The 19,092-nt window shown below is 47.3% G+C and overlaps 1 protein-coding gene across 1 annotated transcript in view; it reads right to left on the reverse strand.

Moving 5' to 3' along the window:
* Nucleotides 1-19,092, reverse strand: part of PLPPR5 (phospholipid phosphatase related 5) — a 207,701-nt gene that overhangs the window by 76,632 nt on the left and 111,977 nt on the right. The window contains exon 3 of the mRNA XM_056523108.1: nt 14,321-14,571. Within this exon, the coding sequence (XP_056379083.1) occupies nt 14,321-14,571 (251 nt within the window). The remainder of the gene's footprint in view (nt 1-14,320; nt 14,572-19,092) is intronic.

A 19,092-nucleotide genomic window follows, 5' to 3' on the forward strand; every position in this document is an offset into this window, starting at 1 on the left:
CCTGACAGCTCAGTCTCCAGCTCCTCTCTCCTCTCCTGACAGCTCAGTCTCCAGCCCCTCTCTCTCCTCTCCTGACCGCTCATTCTCCAGCCCCTCTCTCTCCTCTCCTGACAGCTCAGTCTCCAGCCCCTCTCTCTCCTCTCCTGACAGCTCAGTCTCCAGCCCATCTCTCCTCTCCTGACAGCTCAGTCTCCAGCCCCTCTCTCTCCTCTTCTGGCAGCTCAGTCTCCAGCCCCTCTCTCCTCTCCTGACAGCTCAGTCTCCAGCCCCTCTCTCTCCTCTCCTGACAGCTCAGTCTCCAGCTCCTCTCTCCTCTCCTGACAGCTCAGTCTCCAGCCCCTCTCTCTCCTCTCCTGACAGCTCAGTCTCCACCCCCTCTCTCCTCTCCTGACAGCTCAGTCTCCAGCCCCTCTCTCTCCTCTCCTGGCAGCTCAGTCTCCAGCCCCTCTCTCTCCTCTCCTGAGAGCTCAGTCTCCAGCCCCTCTCTCCTCTCCTGACAACTCAGTCTCCAGCCCCTCTCTCTCCTCTCCTGACCGCTCATTCTCCAGCCCCTCTCTCTCCTCTCCTGACAGCTCAGTCTCCAGCCCATCTCTCCTCTCCTGACAGCTCAGTCTCCAGCCCCTCTCTCTCCTCTTCTGGCAGCTCAGTCTCCAGCCCCTCTCTCCTCTCCTGACAGCTCAGTCTCCAGCCCCTCTCTCTCCTCTCCTGGCAGCTCAGTCTCCAGCTCCTCTCTCCTCTCCTGACAGCTCAGTCTCCAGCCCCTCTCTCTCCTCTCCTGACAGCTCAGTCTCCACCCCCTCTCTCCTCTCCTGACAGCTCAGTCTCCAGCCCCTCTCTCTCCTCTCCTGGCAGCTCAGTCTCCAGCCCCTCTCTCTCCTCTCCTGACAGCTCAGTCTCCAGCCCCTCTCTCTCCTCTCCTGGCAGCTCAGTCTCCAGCTCCTCTCTCCTCTCCTGACAGCTCAGTCTCCAGCCCCTCTCTCTCCTCTCCTGACAGCTCAGTCTCCACCCCCTCTCTCCTCTCCTGACAGCTCAGTCTCCAGCCCCTCTCTCTCCTCTCCTGGCAGCTCAGTCTCCAGCCCCTCTCTCCTCTCCTGACAACTCAGTCTCCAGCCCCTCTCTCTCCTCTCCTGACAGCTCAGTCTCTAGCTCCTCTCTCTCCTCTCCTGACAGCTCAGTCTCCAGCCCCTCTCTCTCCTCTCCTGACAGCTCAGTCTCCAGCCCCTCTCTCCTCTCCTGACAGCTCAGTCTCCAGCCCCTTTCTACTTTCCTGACAGCTCAGTCTCCAGCCCCTCTCTCTCCTCTCCTGGCAGCTCATTCTCCAGCCCCTCTCTCCTCTCCTGACAGCTCAGTCTCCAGCCCCTCTCTCCTCTCCTGACAACTCAGTCTCCAGCCCCTCTCTCTCCTCTCCTGACAGCTCAGTCTCCAGCCCCTCTCTCTCCTCTCCTGGCAGCTCAGTCTCCAGCTCCTCTCTCCTCTCCTGACAGCTCAGTCTCCAGCCCCTCTCTCTCCTCTCCTGACAGCTCAGTCTCCACCCCCTCTCTCCTCTCCTGACAGCTCAGTCTCCAGCCCCTCTCTCTCCTCTCCTGGCAGCTCAGTCTCCAGCCCCTCTCTCCTCTCCTGACAACTCAGTCTCCAGCCCCTCTCTCTCCTCTCCTGACAGCTCAGTCTCTAGCTCCTCTCTCTCCTCTCCTGACAGCTCAGTCTCCAGCCCCTCTCTCTCCTCTCCTGACAGCTCAGTCTCCAGCCCCTCTCTCCTCTCCTGACAGCTCAGTCTCCAGCCCCTTTCTACTTTCCTGACAGCTCAGTCTCCAGCCCCTCTCTCTCCTCTCCTGGCAGCTCATTCTCCAGCCCCTCTCTCCTCTCCTGACAGCTCAGTCTCCAGCCCCTCTCTCCTCTCCTGACAACTCAGTCTCCAGCCCCTCTATCTCCGCTCCTGACAGCTCAGTCTCTAGCTCCTCTGTCTCCTCTCCTGACAGCTCAGTCTCCAGCCCCTCTCTCTCCTCTCCTGGCAGCTCAGTCTCCAGCCCCTCTCTCCTCTCCTGACAGCTCAGTCTCCAGCCCCTCTCTCCTCTCCTGACAACTCAGTCTCCAGCCCCTCTCTCCTCTCCTGACAGCTCAGTCTCCAGCCCCTCTCTCTCCTCTCCTGGCAGCTCATTCTCCAGCCCCTCTCTCCTCTCCTGACAGCTCAGTCTCCAGCCCCTCTCTCCTCTCCTGACAACTCAGTCTCCAGCCCCTCTATCTCCGCTCCTGACAGCTCAGTCTCTAGCTCCTCTCTCCTCTCCTGACAGCTCAGTCTCCAGCTCCTCTCTCTCCTCTCCTGACAGCTCAGTCTCCAGCCCCTCTCTCCTCTCCTGACAACTCAGTCTCCAGCCCCTCTCTCTCCGCTCCTGACAGCTCAGTCTCTAGCTCCTCTCTCTCCTCTCCTGACAACTCAGTCTCCAGCCCCTCTCTCTCCTCTCCTGACAGCTCAGTCTCTAGCTCCTCTCTCTCCTCTCCTGACAGCTCAGTCTCCAGCCCCTCTCTCTCCTCTCCTGACAGCTCAGTCTCCAGCCCCTCTCTCCTCTCCTGACAGCTCAGTCTCCAGCCCCTTTCTACTTTCCTGACAGCTCAGTCTCCAGCCCCTCTCTCTCCTCTCCTGGCAGCTCATTCTCCAGCCCCTCTCTCCTCTCCTGACAACTCAGTCTCCAGCCCCTCTCTCTCCTCTCCTGACAGCTCAGTCTCCAGCCCCTCTCTCTCCTCTCCTGGCAGCTCAGTCTCCAGCCCATCTCTCCTCTCCTGACAGCTCAGTCTCCAGCCCCTCTCTCTTCTCCTGACAGCTCAGTCTCCAGCCTCTCTCTCTCTTCTCCTTGACAGCTCAGTCTCCAGCCCCTCTCTCTCCTCTCCTGACAGTTCAGTCTTCATCTCCCCTCTCTCTCCTCTCCTGACAGCTCAGTCTCCAGCCCCTCTCTCCTCTCCTGACAGCTCAGTCTCCAGCCCCTCTCTCCTCTCCTGACAGCTCAGTCTCCAGCCCCTCTCTCTTCTCCTGACAGCTCAGTCTCCAGCCTCTCTCTCTCTTCTCCTTGACAGCTCAGTCTCCAGCCCCTCTCTCTCCTCTCCTGACAGTTCAGTCTTCATCTCCCCTCTCTCTCCTCTCCTGACAGCTCAGTCTCCAGCCCATCTCTCTCCTCATCTGACAGCTCAGTCTCCAGCCCCTCTCTCTCTTCTCCTGACAGCTCAGTCTCCAGCCCCTCTCTCTTCTCCTGACAGCTCAGTCTCCAGCCCCTCTCTCTCCTCTCCTGACAGCTCAGTCTCCAGCCCCTCTCCCTCCTCTCCTTACAGCTCAGTCTCCAGCCCCTCTCTCTCCTCTCCTGACAGCTCAGTCTCCAGCCCCTCTCTTTCCTCTCCTGACAGCTCAGTCTCCAGCCCCTCTCTCTCCTCTCCTGACAGCTCAGTCTCCAGCCCCTCTCTCTCCTCTCCTGACAGCTCAGTCTCTAGCTCCTCTCTCTCACATTCAGCAAAAACATGTGTGGTTGCCCAGTACAGGTTGAATTGTCCCTGTACATTTCTCCTGCCCTGTCAGACAGAGCCCCTCCATGTCCCCAGGACCCCCCCTTACAGTATAACCCCTATTGTATATATGTTTGTATTACTAGTGTACTGTTGCTTTAAATATTATACCCTGTGCTTGTTACCCAGGAGGCACTAGTGACCAGGTGACAACCCATGTGACCTATTGGACCCTTGCAATGCTCCCCTATAAAACCAGGGGAGGGGCTGAAATCTCTCTCTTGGAGCTCTTTGCTCTTGTTCCTGAGGTCCAGTTCAGTCAAGATGTCTGAGAGTGTGTCCCTAGCATTGGAGGCCTCAAGCCTAAAGTCTGCAGCAACAAAGTATTTCTTTATGTCAATTGTCAAGTCAGTCAAGTCAACTCTTTTATATAGTTACCGTGGCTTCTATATAGTAAGTTTCTCTACATACTGCAAGTCCCAGCAAGCCTGCGAGGACCCCCTGTGTCACTGGTCACCTCCTTGGGTCCTGGCTGAACTGCAGAGACTGTATCACCTGTCTACCCTCAGTAAAGCTACAATTGTCCATAACTTGGTGTTGGTGTCTTCATTGGCCCCGTGCCTAGCCCAGGACCAGCGGTATTACCTTCGGGTGGTTAAGGCTAAACGACAAGAATGACACGACATCTACCCTGCACCCCACTATACCACACATTATAGATTTCATGTCCAGATATTTGAAATAATTTAACAACAATGTGAATGAAATAAGAACAAATCTCATCCATGTGCCCAGTATCCTAATGGTAATTGACCTGTGAAGTTCATTTTTTAAAGCGTAATTGTCATGAAATTTTAGTGTAATAACCTGCACAGCCTTTGTACTGTGTGCAGATGTTGTGTACAGTAAGTATTTTACCTCATATTTGAAGGCTTTCGTGACACTAAAAAGTGCTTTTAATCAAAGCCACTGATGGTCGGATTGGCGTAGTGTGAGGTGCGCGATGCCCCGCCTCCGCCATGCCCATCCACATGCCCACTTTGTATCTCAGTGCTGGGACCGCTGTGTGATTGACACAAAGGTCTCAGTGCATGCGTCCTTCAACTAATGTAATGTGCGCGCTGCTGCGTGTCATCCAGCAAGCGCTCGCTTCTCCAGCGAGCGATCGCTCCCGTGCTCTCTGTACCTAGCCCTGTACAGGCGCACTGAGGAGGATGACGGCGGCAGGAGTGAGCGCTTGCTGGAGGAGCGAGTGCCTGCTGGATGACATGCAGCAGCGCGCACGTTACATTAGTTGAAGGGTGCATGTACTGGGACCTGTGTGTCAATGACACAGCGGTCCCAGCACTGAGATACAAAGTGGGCATGTGGGTGGGCGTGGAGGTGGCGGGGCATCGCGTACCTCGCACCACGCCTATCTGACCTTCATTGGTTTTGATTAAAAGCACTTTTTAGCATCACGAAAGCCTTCAGTGGTGCCCTATTTAATTAAAAGAGGCCCGGGTACACTAGCAAACCTTGCTCCACTTGATAACAGTAAGTCAAGGATGCTTTACCCTTCCGTCGTTTGCTTTTACTAGATTTCCTGGGCCCCACACACAAAAAAGTTGTGATCCTCATGTCATAATCTGTAGAATGTTCTGCTCTTGCTTAGGAAACCCTGCGACGGTCAGCAGAGCCTGTGCTGGAACAAAGATAGATACATAAGATAATGGTTTTGTTAACATATTTACTAATATGCTTTTCTTTTTCTAGATACAGAGGACTATGTTAGATTTGTTTCATTACTTTGATGACCTGAGTTTTTTTTTTTTTTTTTCATTGACACGAGCTCCTGCTCCCTTGCACACTTTCCACGAAAGAGTAACAGGGACACCAGTAGTTCTTGCTCCACTTGCTAAATGGTAAGTATACTTGGCTCTTTTGTAAGTAAAGCAGGGGTCTCCTTTCAGATTTTGACAGGAGTCCCTGTTTTACTTATTGGGTTTCCATCATTCTTTATGCTGTTAGCGTTGGGCACCACAGAAGCTAAACACTGAAGCTTTAAAGATGTCACGTGTGTATTGTGATACATTAATGTCAACGTGACATCTTTGGCGCTTGCTATGTCTGTAGGTAAGGTACACAAGTGTAACAATGTGTATTGTGACCAAAAGCCTCTATAAAGTATTGTGTTCTAAATACTTTCCATACAGGGTCATGTATTTATGCAAATCTACACCTGAGGAAGCAGCACAGTGTAAGTAAGTGGCTGCACATCCTCGAGTGCGCACCCATCCTTCATGTCCCCCTTTATTAATTCCATTATTTCCTATTTTAATATATCCGCTGCTTTCTGTTGCTCTGTAATATCCAACAAGGTCACTTTCCTCTTGATCTGCATTCATCCCGCATTTAATTCGGTAAAGCTTGTTTCAATAAGCCCCGAGAGGCCGGCGATGTTTACAGCTGTTCTTTATGGTAAAGCATGGAGAAGGAATTATTCTGTGCGGAGAAGGATCATGCGATCATGAAAGGGATGACACACTATAGAGAGGTGGTCTCCAAACTATGGCCCTCCAGATGTGGCAAAACTACATCTCCCAGCATGCTGCAAAACTACAACCTTAAGCATGCCCGGACAGCTAACGGCTTGAGGTTGTAGTTTTGCAACATCTGGAGGGCCAAAATTTGGAGACCACTGCTATAGAGCTTCAAGAGCATGACATACAGCAGTGTCACCCAACCTCTGGCTTTCCAGCTCTTGCACAACACAACTCCAACTCCAACGATGCTCCGACAGCTGCAGAAAGTTGCAGTTTTGCATCAATTGCGGAACTGCCATAGAGGCAATCTAGGCTGCTGCAATGGAGCTATGTCAGGCCATGTTGAAGCGACGTAAAATGCGCGTAATGTCCACACAGGTGGACATTCAGCACATTTGAATAATTTGGCGGGTAATAGGACCGCTCTGAAATAAGTCGTCACATATATGGCAATGCATTTCCGAGTGGAATCTGGAGTGAAAGTAGACAAGTCTATTCTTTCTGGGGATGCCGGAATCGGAATTTCCGTGGCAGAAATTCTGCCGTGTGCCCTGTGCAGCAGAATCCCATTAAAATCGATGGGGCTCTGCTGCAAAGGAATGTCTGTTTTGGAACATTCCGCCGTTTTAACATAATCTCAGAGAGAAGATGCAACCTTGGTCAGGTCCAGGGTTGGTACAAAGATTTTTGCCACCCTATGCGCAAGATAACTTTGCCAACCCTTGAGTGACACATTGTAACAAACCTCCTCCTCATGTAATCTCCTTACTACTGGGGTGACACACTGTAACAAGCCTCCCCCTCATGTAATCTCCTTACTACTGGGGTGACACACTGTAACAAACCTCCTCCTCATGTAATCTCCTTACTACTGGGGTAACACAATGTAACAAACCTCCTCCTCATGTAATCTCCTTACTACTGGGGTGACACACTGTAACAAACCTCCTTCTCATGTAATCTCCTTACTACTGGGGTGAAACACTGTAACAAACCTCCTCCTGATAACATCTATTTACTACTGGGGTGACACACTGTAACAAACCTCCTCCTCATATAATTACCTTACTATTTGGGTGACACACTGTAACAAACATCCTCCTCGTGTAATTACCTTACTACTTGGGTGACACACTGTAACAAACCTCCTCCTCATGTAATCTCCTTACTACTGGGGTGACACACTGTAACAAACCTCCTCCTCATGTAATCACCTTACTACTGGGGTGACACACTGTAACAAACATCCTCCTCATGTAATTACCTTACTACTTGGGTGACACACTGTAACAAACCTCCTCCTCATGTAATCTCCTTACTACTGGGGTGACACACTGTAACAAACCTCCTCCTCATGTAATCTCCTTACTACTGGGGTGACACACTGTAACGAACCTCCTTCTCATGTTATCTCCTTACTACTGGGGTGACACTGTAACAAACCCCCTCCTCACGTTATCTCCTTACTACTGGGGTGACACACTGTAACAAGCCTCCTCCTCATGTAATCTCCTTACTACTGGGGTGAAACACTGTAACAAACCTCCTTCTGATAACATCTATTTACTACTGGGGTGACACACTGTAACAAACCTCCTCCTCATATAATCTCCTTACTACTGGGGTGACACACTGTAACAAACATCCTCCTCGTGTAATTACCTTACTACTTGGGTGACACACTGTAACAAACCTCCTCCTCATGTAATCTCCTTACTACTGGGGTGAGACACTGTAACAAACCTCCTCCTCATGCAATCTCCTTACTACTGGGGTGACACACTGTAACAAACCTCCTCTACATACAATCTCCTTACTACTGGGGTGACACACTGTAACAAACCCTCTCCTCATGTAATCTCCTTACTACTGGGGTGACACACTATAACAAACCGCCTCCTCGTGTAATCTCCTTACTACTGGAGTGACACACTGTAACAAACCTCCTCCTCATGTAATCTCCTTACTACTGGGGTGAGACACTGTAACATACCCCCTCCTCATGTAATCTCCTTACTACTGAGGTGACACACTGTAACAAACCTCCTCCTCATGTAATCTCCTTACTACTGGGGTGACACACTGTAACAAACCTCCTCCTCATGTAATCTCCTTACTACTGGGGTGACACACTGTAACAAACCCTCTCCTCATGTAATCTCCTTACTACTGGAGTGACACACTGTAACAAACCTCCTCCTCATGTAATCTCCTTACTACTGGGGTGACACACTGTAACATACCCCCTCCTCATGTAATCTCCTTACTACTGAGGTGACACACTGTAACAAACCTCCTCCTCATGTAATCTCCTTACTACAGGGGTGACACACTGTAACATACCCCCTCCTCATGTAATCTCCTTACTACTGGGGTGACACACTGTAACATACCTGCTCCTCATGTAATCTCCTTACTACTGGGGTGACACACTGTAACAAACCTACTCCTCACGTAATCTCCTTACTACAGGGGTGACACACTGTAACATACCCCCTCCTCATGTTATCTCCTTACTACTGGGGTGACACACTGTAACAAACCTCCTCCTGATGTAATCTCCTTACTACTGGGGTGACACACTGTAACAAACCTCATCCTCATGTAATCTCCTTACTACTGGAGTGACACACTGTAACAAACCTACTCCTTATGTAATCTCCTTGCTACTGGGGTGACACACTGTAACAAACCTCCTCCTCATGTAATCTCCTTACTACTGGGGTGACACACTGTAACAAACCTCATCCTCATGTAATCTCCTTACTACTGGAGTGACACACTGTAACAAACCTACTCCTTATGTAATCTCCTTGCTACTGGGGTGACACACTGTAACAAACCTCCTACTAACTTTCCTGCAGCGGGCAGAGCGGTGCCCCCATCAGGAGGACACTCTAGGCAGCTGCCTTTTATGCCTATAGGCAGAATCGTCCCTGGTCGGGTCCATATCCTTTGTTAGGATCCTGTACATTGTAAGCAAACAATTCAATGCAGAATTTACTCAAAGGTAGAAGGATAAGTTAGGGGGAGCACCATAATGGGGTCAATTTTTTTTTGTGCCCTTCTATATATAGATGCGGAACGTCCGTACTGAGATTTTCCGTTCGAACATTCCAAGATGTGAACTACGCCTAAGTGTTCAACCAGGGAGTAGAGGTAACATGAGTAAGGTCGGGTTCACAGGCGTGAAACATGTGCAGAATGTCTACAGGAAAAACAGGGGTGGACAGTCCGAACATTTGACTAACCGACCAGTGCTAGGACCGCTCCGAAATGCACCCCTCTCATAGACTTGCATTGAGGGGGCAGGCGTGAGGTCATGAGGGGGCAGGGCTATGACATCACAAGCTCCCGGCGTTGGTTCCAGCATTGGTGTAAAACTTTTTTTTTAATCAACTGGTGCCAGAAAGTTAAACAGATTTGTAAATTACTTCTATAAAAAAATCTTAATCCTTCCAGTACTTATTAGCTGCTGAATACTACAGAGGAAATTATTTTCTTTTTGGAACACAGAGCTCTCTGCTGACATCATGACCACATTGCTCTCTGCTGACATCTCTGTCCATTTTAAGAACTGTCCAGAGTAGGAGAAAATCCCCATAGCAAACATATGCTGCTCTGGACAGTTCCTAAAATGGACAGAGATGTCAGCAGAGAGCACTGTGCTCGTGATGTCAGCAGAGAGCTCTGTGTTCCAAAAAGAAACCGTTTCCTCTGTAGTATTCAGCAGCTAATAAGTACTGGAAGGATTAAGATTTTTTTTAATAGAAGTAATTTACAAATCTGTTTAACTTTCTGGCACCAGTTGATTTAAAAAAAAAAAAAAAAAAGTTTTCCACCGGAGTACCCCTTTAAAGGGGTACAGCATTTTGGAGCAAACTGTTCCAAGTGCTGGACCCGGCGCCGGGAGCTTGTGACGTCATAGGCCCGCCTCTTCATGACCTTTCCACATGAGTACCCCTTTAAATGTAATCCAATGTAAAATGTAAATTTTTTTTTTCTGGGGCTTTGTGCCCAAATTGTCTTGCACGTTTTGTGCGCCGGATTTTGCAACCAAAAAATAAATAAAAAATTCCCCAAATCCGACCAATTCTTATTTTTACTCCAAAAACCTGAAAACGGGGCAGGGCAGCCGGGGGAAAGGGGCGTGTCCCTGACAAATCCTAAATTTAATAATGTTCCTACATCACATGTGGAGGATTAGAGCTCTGGAAAACTCGACAGCTCAGAGCAGTGGTAAAAACATAGTAAAGTGTAGGGAGAAGCGCCAAATCACTAAAAAAAACTCAAAAGAAAGCCGCACCCCTCTCCTCGTAAATGAGCGCCAACTGACTGGGATTGAGCTTCACCAAACTCACCTCAGTCCAATATACAACATCCGTGGTGCCGCGCCTCTGACATCTCTGAACGCTGGATTTCGGTGAGTTTCGTTAAGTGTTTACAGGTTTATTTCAGAGCTCAGAGGCATAAAATCTGCAGCCGGGCCTCTTTACAGCCGCGCAGAATCCATACACAACGCTGCTTTATACTCCTGTCATCTCTTCACCTGGACGGGGCCGCGGTTTGTTACGTAAGACTATTCTGTATAACATCAGAAGTCGGTCCCTATGTGTAAAGTCGGTCCCTATGTGTAAAGTCGGTCCCCATGTGTAATGTCGGTCCCCTGTGTAAAGTCGGTCCCTCTGTGTAAAGTCGGTCCCCTGTGTAAAGTCGGTCCCTCTGTGTAAAGTCGGTCTCTATGTGTAAAGTCGGTCCCCATGTATAAAGTCGGTCTCTCTGTGTAAAGTCAATCCCTATGTGTAAAGTCGGTCCCTCTGTGTAAAGTCGGTCCCTATGTGTAAAGTCGGTCCCCATGTGTAAAGTCGGTCCCTATGTGTAAAGTCGGTCTCTATGTGTAAAGTCGGTCCCTATGTGTATAGTCGGTCCCTATGTGTAAAGTCGGTCCCTATGTGTATAGTCGGTCCCCATGTGTAAAGTCGGTCCCCATGTGTAAAGTCGGCCCCTATGTGGATAGTCGGTCCCCATGTGTAAAGTCGGTCCCCATGTGTAAAGTCGGTCCCCATGTGTAAAGACGGTCCCTATGTGTAATGTCGGTCCCCTGTGTATAGTCTGTCCCTATGTGTAAAGTCGGTCTCTATGTGTAAAGTCAGTCCTTATGTATAAAGTCGGTCCCTATGTGTACAGTCGGTCCCTATGTGTAAAGTCGGTCCCCATGTGTGAATTGTGTCACGTCTTTGATGCTAGACAGGTGACATCTGAAGCTGAAGGCTCCCGGTTATACATCATCCACTTCGTTATCCGCAAAGGTTGATTAACATGATCCGTGCGGCGGCGGCGACATATTCATCTCCGCTGGAGCCGCCATCGTTTCGCCTGAGTTTTGATTTTACTGGATGCATAAAATAGCAGATGAGGTGAATCTCCACATTAAATGTTTTTTCATCTCTCACAAATGTTTATTGAGCACTTGAGGGAAAATTGCAGCCGTGTCAGAAAATGTCAGGACTCAAGATGAACCGTAAAATCAGCGAATCACGTATCAGATCAGAGGATTGGGCGCGGCAGTAAATATTATGTCAATTATGATAAACTTTGTATATTTTCTAGTACTACTGATAAGATGACTTTTTTAAATACACATTTATTTAAAAAAAAATTAAATTTTACTAAAAATTGAAAATAGATGCCACTAGGGGTCATCAATTCTTATGCAGACAGGTTACTCTGTATTTTGCAGCATACCGAATACCGGCCATAAAGTTTGTTGGTATCCAGTATAGGAGATCCCCATTCACCACTACAGCCTTTAGCTGTTCCTAAACTACAACTCCCATGGAGTTATAGTTTTGCAACAGCTGGGGGCACAAACTTTGTAAAACTCTGTGTTATAGAGCTGTGTATTCACCAGCTGTGTGCCTCCAGCTCTTGCAAAAATACAGACAAAGGATGTGTGGGCATGCTGGGAGTTGTAGTTTTGCAACAGCTAAAGGCAACACTGTTCTAACACAACACTTTATAAACACTGCAACTCCAGCTGTTGCAATGCAAAACTACAACTCCCAGCAAGCTTGAACAGCCAAAGCTTTCTCAGACATCCTGAATGACAAAAAAGAGGATCAGACATTCAGCTGAATTACACACATAGTGACAGCTATGTTGATTAGCATCCAGCTTTACTAGCAGCAGATAGAAAATGTATGCATAAAAACTACTGTGCAGTGATTTGTAGACTGCCAGATTAGTCATCACAGTGAGGGAGAGAGATGGACACGCCCCTTCCACAAGGCAATATAACAAAGCAAGTGAGCAAGATATAAATGCTATTTGTAAGGGATATATAGGTCCAAGACACATAAAAATTATGGGGGAGATTTATCAAAACCTGTCCAGGGGAAAAGTTGCTGAATTACCCATAGCAACCAATCAGATTGTTTCTTTCATTTTTGATAAGGCCTCTGAAAAAGGAAAGAAGCGATCTGATTGGTTGCTATGGGCAACTCAGCAACTTTTCCTCTGGATGGATTTTGATAAATCTCCCCCTATATGTACATGATAAGGATTAGGTACTGAGTAACATATCACTTTTTTTATATGACAGGAGTTACGCTTTAAACACATTTGATACAATATTGCGACATCTGGACAAAGGCTTCAATCTACATCACCACCACTGGGGGGCCACACATAGCACACACACATCTCCCGACCGAGTATAGCAAAGTCAGGTGGTTTTCTTCTTGTAAAACCGTAATATTCTGACTACGCTCTGCTGCTTCTTCCATAGTCGTGGGGACTGACAGAGTTAGTACAACCCTTGACTCTTTGTCTGGTCCATAGAGCTGAATGGAGCAGCAGTATCATGTGTGACCAACAATCCATTCAAACAGGGGAACACCTGACACCTGTCCTCATGATCGAAGGGGGACCCTGTAGTCAGACGTTCACCAATCAGACACTCATCACCCATAGTGCAGATACTCATTCACAAATACAAAGAAAATGTCTTGGATATTCGACTGCACGTATGACCAGCATTGGCCTTCAATAATTCATCAGCAAAAGAGCAGAAAATCCAGCAGAACCAATCCCATAAAAGTTATTTTCTATTGTAAAAAATTTTAAAACATATCCACGTAGCACAGACAAACACACCTCAAGCCTGACATGTTTTGGTAATGACCTTAATCATAGACCCTTGGATATATGAATAAGGTCATTACTGAAACACGTCAGACTTGATGTGTGTTTGTGCTACGTGGAAATGTTTTAAAATGTTTTACAATAGAAAATAATTTTTATGAGATTGGTTCTGCTGGATTTTCTGCCCTTTTGCTGAGGTGCATTTTACGGCACCTCAAGTTTTTTGGGGTTTTCCAAATGCATTTTGGATTTCTCTGCATTCTATTCTTTTGTTGAGAAACCCCTTCCACTGTATTTAAAATGAAAAATTGCTCATCATTTCAGAAGTTCTGTACAGAGCCTTCTATAAACCGTCTATAAATCTGCAAAAGAAAACTACATAAAAAAATACCAACCTTATTATGATTCTTTCTCTATAAATTTAACGCTACAGGGGTTCTCCAACATAAGGTGACTTTATTAAGTGTCATACAGTAATGGACGTGCTTACCAAGGATCTGTGCTTGTGTTGGTGGTAAATGGCCGTGTCCTGTGTCCCCATCACGCTGCTGGCTTGTTTATAGGAACGGGCTACTTCCTGTTTCTGTGGCCTCACTCAGACTACAGTCCCCAGGATCCTTTCTTTCAAGGTGGGTGGTGACTTATTTCCCTACTACACATTGGTTGCCCCACCCATTGCATTACAGCCACGCCCCCTTCGATCACATGACTTGCCCGACATCACCTGACACACAAGTTGTGGATCTGTGTGATGATGAATGCACATGTGCGCCGGTAACGCCATCAAGGGGCGGCTTTACACACAACAGATGGCGCAGCCAAGCTCCCTTTCAGCACCTGACTTGTGATGTATTGTCTCGGGCCGCACAGCAAGCTGGGAAAGGTCCTAGAGAACACTCATTTTGTAAACTGCAGAAAATGAATTTATGGGGAAAATAAAGACAAAGAAATTTGATACCAGTCACCAAACACAGGTAAGTGAAGGAGATCAGTGACTCGATTAACTCTGCTGCCCCCGTCTTACAGTCAAAGAACCAAAAATCCCAGAATACTTCTTTAAGTTGGTATTTTCCTTACAATTGTAGGACCCTAATGACATAAGTCAACAAGTATCAATTATCAGTATAAAGGTAAGAAATAAGAGATAATAGCCGCGCGTTACTCACCGCCAGATACATTGCTCCGTATATACTGAGAGCAGCTTCTTTGGATGGAAACGTTCTCCTTGCTTTCAGTACAAGGTCGGGGTTTCCGGTGCAAGCGTTGGCATCTGTGATGAACTGTGTGAGCTGGTGGCAGCCAAGTGCTGTGTAGTTGGGTTTACAAACGGTAAGAAAATGTGGCGCCAAGTTTCCGGTCACAACTTGTCCGGCATTTACAAATATATCTGTAGCAAATAGTCCAAAAGTATAAATCCCTGCAAAAAAAGATGTAAAGAGAGAAAAAAAAAACATTATACAATATAATAAGTTACACAAAGCAGCTTAATCTCTTTTTCAGGTGGCATGCCTGAGAAACTAACTGGGAATGTATGCCAACCGTGATGTACATTATACAATAGAATAAAGCATTGATGACAAAGGGCCAAGAATGATACCAGGAAATCCATACAAGCCCTCCAATACCTTGAACCTACAATTTGTGTACCCCAGAAGACAAACTTTGGGCGGGGGGGGTTGTTGGGCGGGAGGAAGGGTTCTCTATTCCCAGTTCTTTATTTTTTTTGTTCCCGTAAGTTTCCTGTAATGGGGGAAACTTTAGAATCTTAGAAACATTGCCCTAGGTCAAGATTTCCCAACCAGGGTGCCTCCAGCTGTTGCAAAAATACAACTCCCAGCATGCACTGACAGCTGACAGCTGTCAGTGCATGCTGGGAGTTGTAGTTTTGCAAATCATGGACAACAGAGCAGCGGTCTCCAAACAGTGGCCCTCCAGATGTTGCAAAACTACATCTCCCAGCAAGCCAGGACAGCCCTATAGATGTTGCAAAACTACAACTCCCAGCATGCCCGGACAGCCGTTGGCTGTCCGGACATGCTGGGAGTTGTAGTTTTGCAACATTCGGAGAGTCACTCTTTGGAGACCACTGAACTATATCATCAATTATTTGGTAAGGTTTGCTTAGATTTATTCTCCTGATAATCATAAATCTACTAAATGTATTTAAAGGGGTACTCCTGTGGAAAACTTTTTTTTTTTTTTTTTTAAATCAACTGGTTCCAGAAAGTTAAACAGATTTGTAAATCACTTCTATTAAAAAATCTTAATCCTTCCAGTACTTTTTAGGGGCTGTATACTAAAGAGAAATCCAAAAAAGAAATGCATTTCCTCTGACGACCACAGTGCTCTCTGCTGACCTCTGCTGTCCATTTTAGGAACTGTCCAGAACAGGAGAAAAATCCACATCGCAAACATATTCTGCTCTGGACAGTTCCTAAAATGGACAGCAGAGGTCAGCAGAGAGCACTGTGGTCAGGACATCACAGGAAATGCATTTCTTTTTTGTATTTCTCTTTAGTATACAGCCCCTAAAAAGTACTGGAAGGATTAAGATTTTTTAATAGAAGTGATTTACAAATCTGTTTAACTTTCTGGCACCAGTTGATTAAAAAAAAAAAAAAAAAAAAAAAAAAAAAGGTTTCCACGGGAGTACCCCTTTAATCTAATTGTGTCAATTTAATTTATTCTGTAAATAAGATAATACAATATATATATATATATATATATATATATATATATATATATATATATATATATATATATATATATATATGCTGGGTGTTATAGTTTTGCCACAGCTGGAGGCGCCTTGGTCGGGAAACACTGACCATCATATTAGCAGAAAGACATCCCAGTTATAAATTCATACAAATAAAAAATGACCAGTTTGAACACTAGAACACAAACATTGTATCTGTTGAGCGGAATGTATCTATTTATTACAATATTCTGCTATAATAACAACAGATCTTTCATTTGTAACTTCCTGTTTAACAATCACTTTGAAAACAGATAAAAAAAAAAAATCGCCTGACGTTCCGTGGTCGCAACTCCTGTGCGTTTTGATGTTTTTCTACTTGTAACGCAGATTCTAAAAACCTGTGTAATTTATGATACAGTAATTTTAAAGGGGTACTCCGCCGCGATGACATCTTATCCCCTATCCGAAGGACAGGGAATAAGATGCCTGATTGCGGGGGTCCCGCCGCTGGGGACTACCGTGATCTTGCATGCAGCACCCCGTTAGAATCAGTCCCCAGAGCATGTTTGCTCCGGGTCTGATTACTGGCGATCACGGGGGCGCCACGGCCCCGCCCCCGTGTGACATCACACTCCCCCCCATTGGCTTGCATTGAGGGGGTGGAGCGTGACATCACACGGGGGCGGAGCCATGACGTCACAATGCTCGGGCCCCGTGATTGCCAGTAAACAGACCCGGAGCAAACATGCTCCGGGGGCTGATTCTAACAGGGTGCTGCGTGTAAGATCACGGGGGTCCCCAGCGGCGAGACCCCGGCGATCAGGTATCTTATCCCCTATCCTTCGGATAGGGGATTAGATGTCATTGTGGTGGAGTACCCCTTTAAAATTACTGTATCATAAATTTCACAGGTTTTTAGAATTGCCAGTCATCAGACCCGGAGCGAACGGGGTATTGCGTGCAAGATCACGGGGGTCCCCAGCAGTGGGCCCCCCGTGATAAGGCATCTTATCCCCTATCCTTCGGATAGGGGATAAGAAGTCTTAGTGCCGGAGTACCCTTTAATGGAGATCTGCAGTGTTAGAAACACATCCCCTATGCTCAGGATAGGGGATATGTGTCTGATCGTGGGGGGGGGGGGTCTGACCGCTGGGACCCCACGATCTTCTGTACAAAAGGTGTGTCGGCTGCAGCATGACCCCGTACCCCCTCCATGTATCTCTATGGGAGAGGCGGAGATTCAGCGTTCAATCATCCCTGCCCCTCCCATAGAGCTGTATAGAGGGGGCGTAACACCGCAGAGCCGCGGCAATGCCAAATCCCCATACAGGAGAACGCTGGGAGTCGCAGTGTTCGGACCCCCCGCGATCAGACACGTATCCCCTATGTCTATGGCTGTCACACTCCTTTAATTTCGCCTTTTATTTTCCTCACCACATCTTTATAGCTCAATTGCGTTGCTTTGAAAATATATCAGGTTTCGGTTTCGCACTACACATTTCAATTTTGCGCCACTTTGTTTTTTTCATTTCATGCCAAAGTTTTAAAATCAAAAATGAAATTTGTGCCGATTTTAAATCCTGAAAGATTCAGGCAGGAATAAATGCAAATCACACGTAACGAGATTGTGAGATGGTTCTGGGGTCGGCCAAAGAAGATTCATCTGAAATATCATAATCCCAATCCGATAATGAGGGGAGTGAGAACGCATCTACCAAAATAAAATAAAAATCTCCGACCCCCCCCCCCAAAAAAATTATTTTTTAAAATAAATTCACATACTTAAAGGAAAACTGTCACATATTTTCTCCCGCACTACCCATAGGTATTGGTGGATAGTGCGGGAGACGCTGATTAAAACGAGCCCTACCTTGGTCTGATCCGCGCCGCCGTTCGCCTGCAATTGTAGTTTTAATCTCTGTGTATATCCTGCTATAACTGGCAAAGGCGGGGCTTCTGCGGGCTAACGGGCACTGACGTCAGCGCCGCTCATGAATATTCATCCCTACCTCTGGTTAGGAGAGGCGAAGAGAGGGAGAACAGGAGGGATTAATATTCATGAGCGGCGCTGACGTCAGTGCCTGTTAGCCTGCAGAAGCCCCGCCTTTGCCAGTTACAGCAGGATATACACAGAGATTAAAACTACAATTGCGGGCGAACGGCGGCGCGGATCAGACCAAGGTAGGGCTCGTTTTAATCAGCGTCTCCCGCACTATCCACCAATACCTGTGGATAGTGCGGGAGAAAATATGTGACAGTTTTCCTTTAAAAAGATATATGTGTGAAGGTGGTAGTTGAGATATTTGCCTATTTTTAGGCTGTATTCACACATTGCATTTTATTTGTGGTACTGTTGTGGTAACGCCGCGTCCCACCGTGTTTTACCATCATATTCTGGAATTGCTGTAAAAATGTGGCGCAAAGTCTAAGATGCTGAGAGTTTAAAGTCAGCCGCACCAGACGGTCTGTTGTTTAGACACTTTATAAAATTCATTCATATAGTTTGAAAATACTGAGAAGTATTTCATAAATTTTTTTTTTGCAATGTCAAATTTAACCCCTTAAATGGGTACTCCGCCCCTAGACATCTTATCACCTATCGAAAGGATAGGGGATAAGATGTCAGATCGCGGAGGTCCCTCCGCTGGGGACCCCCGGGATCTCGGCTGCAGCACCCACCTGTTGCGGCTTCCGGAAACGCTGGAGGCTCTCTTCCTAACGCCTCACGACCAAGGTGATGGGAGATTGTGACATCACGACTCCGCCCCGTGTGATGTCATGCCCCGCCTCCTCAATGCAAGTCTACAGGAGGGGGCGTGATGGCTGCCACGCCCCCTCCCATAGACTTGCATTGAAGGGCGGGGCGTAACGTCACACGGGGGCGGAGTCGTGACGTCACGATCTCACATCACCGTGGTTGGGAGCCAGAGCCTCCAGCGTTTCCGGAAGCCGCAACAGGTGGGTGCTGCAGCTGAGATCCCGGGGGTCCCCAGCGGAGGCACCCCCGCAATCTGACATCCTATCCCCTATCCTTTCGATAGGGGATAAGATGTCTAGGGGCGGAGTACCCCTTTAAGGGCCAAGCCCATTTTCACCTTAAGGACCAGAGAATTTTTTTTGCAAATCTGACGAAGTATTAATGATTTTGGGATGCTTTTACTTTTCATTCTGATCCCGAGATTGTTTTTTTTATGTCATATTCTGCTTTATGTTAGTGGTAAATTTTTGTCGATTTCT

Source organism: Hyla sarda, chromosome 6, assembly GCF_029499605.1.
Source record: "Hyla sarda isolate aHylSar1 chromosome 6, aHylSar1.hap1, whole genome shotgun sequence".
Taxonomy (NCBI): domain Eukaryota; kingdom Metazoa; phylum Chordata; class Amphibia; order Anura; family Hylidae; genus Hyla; species Hyla sarda.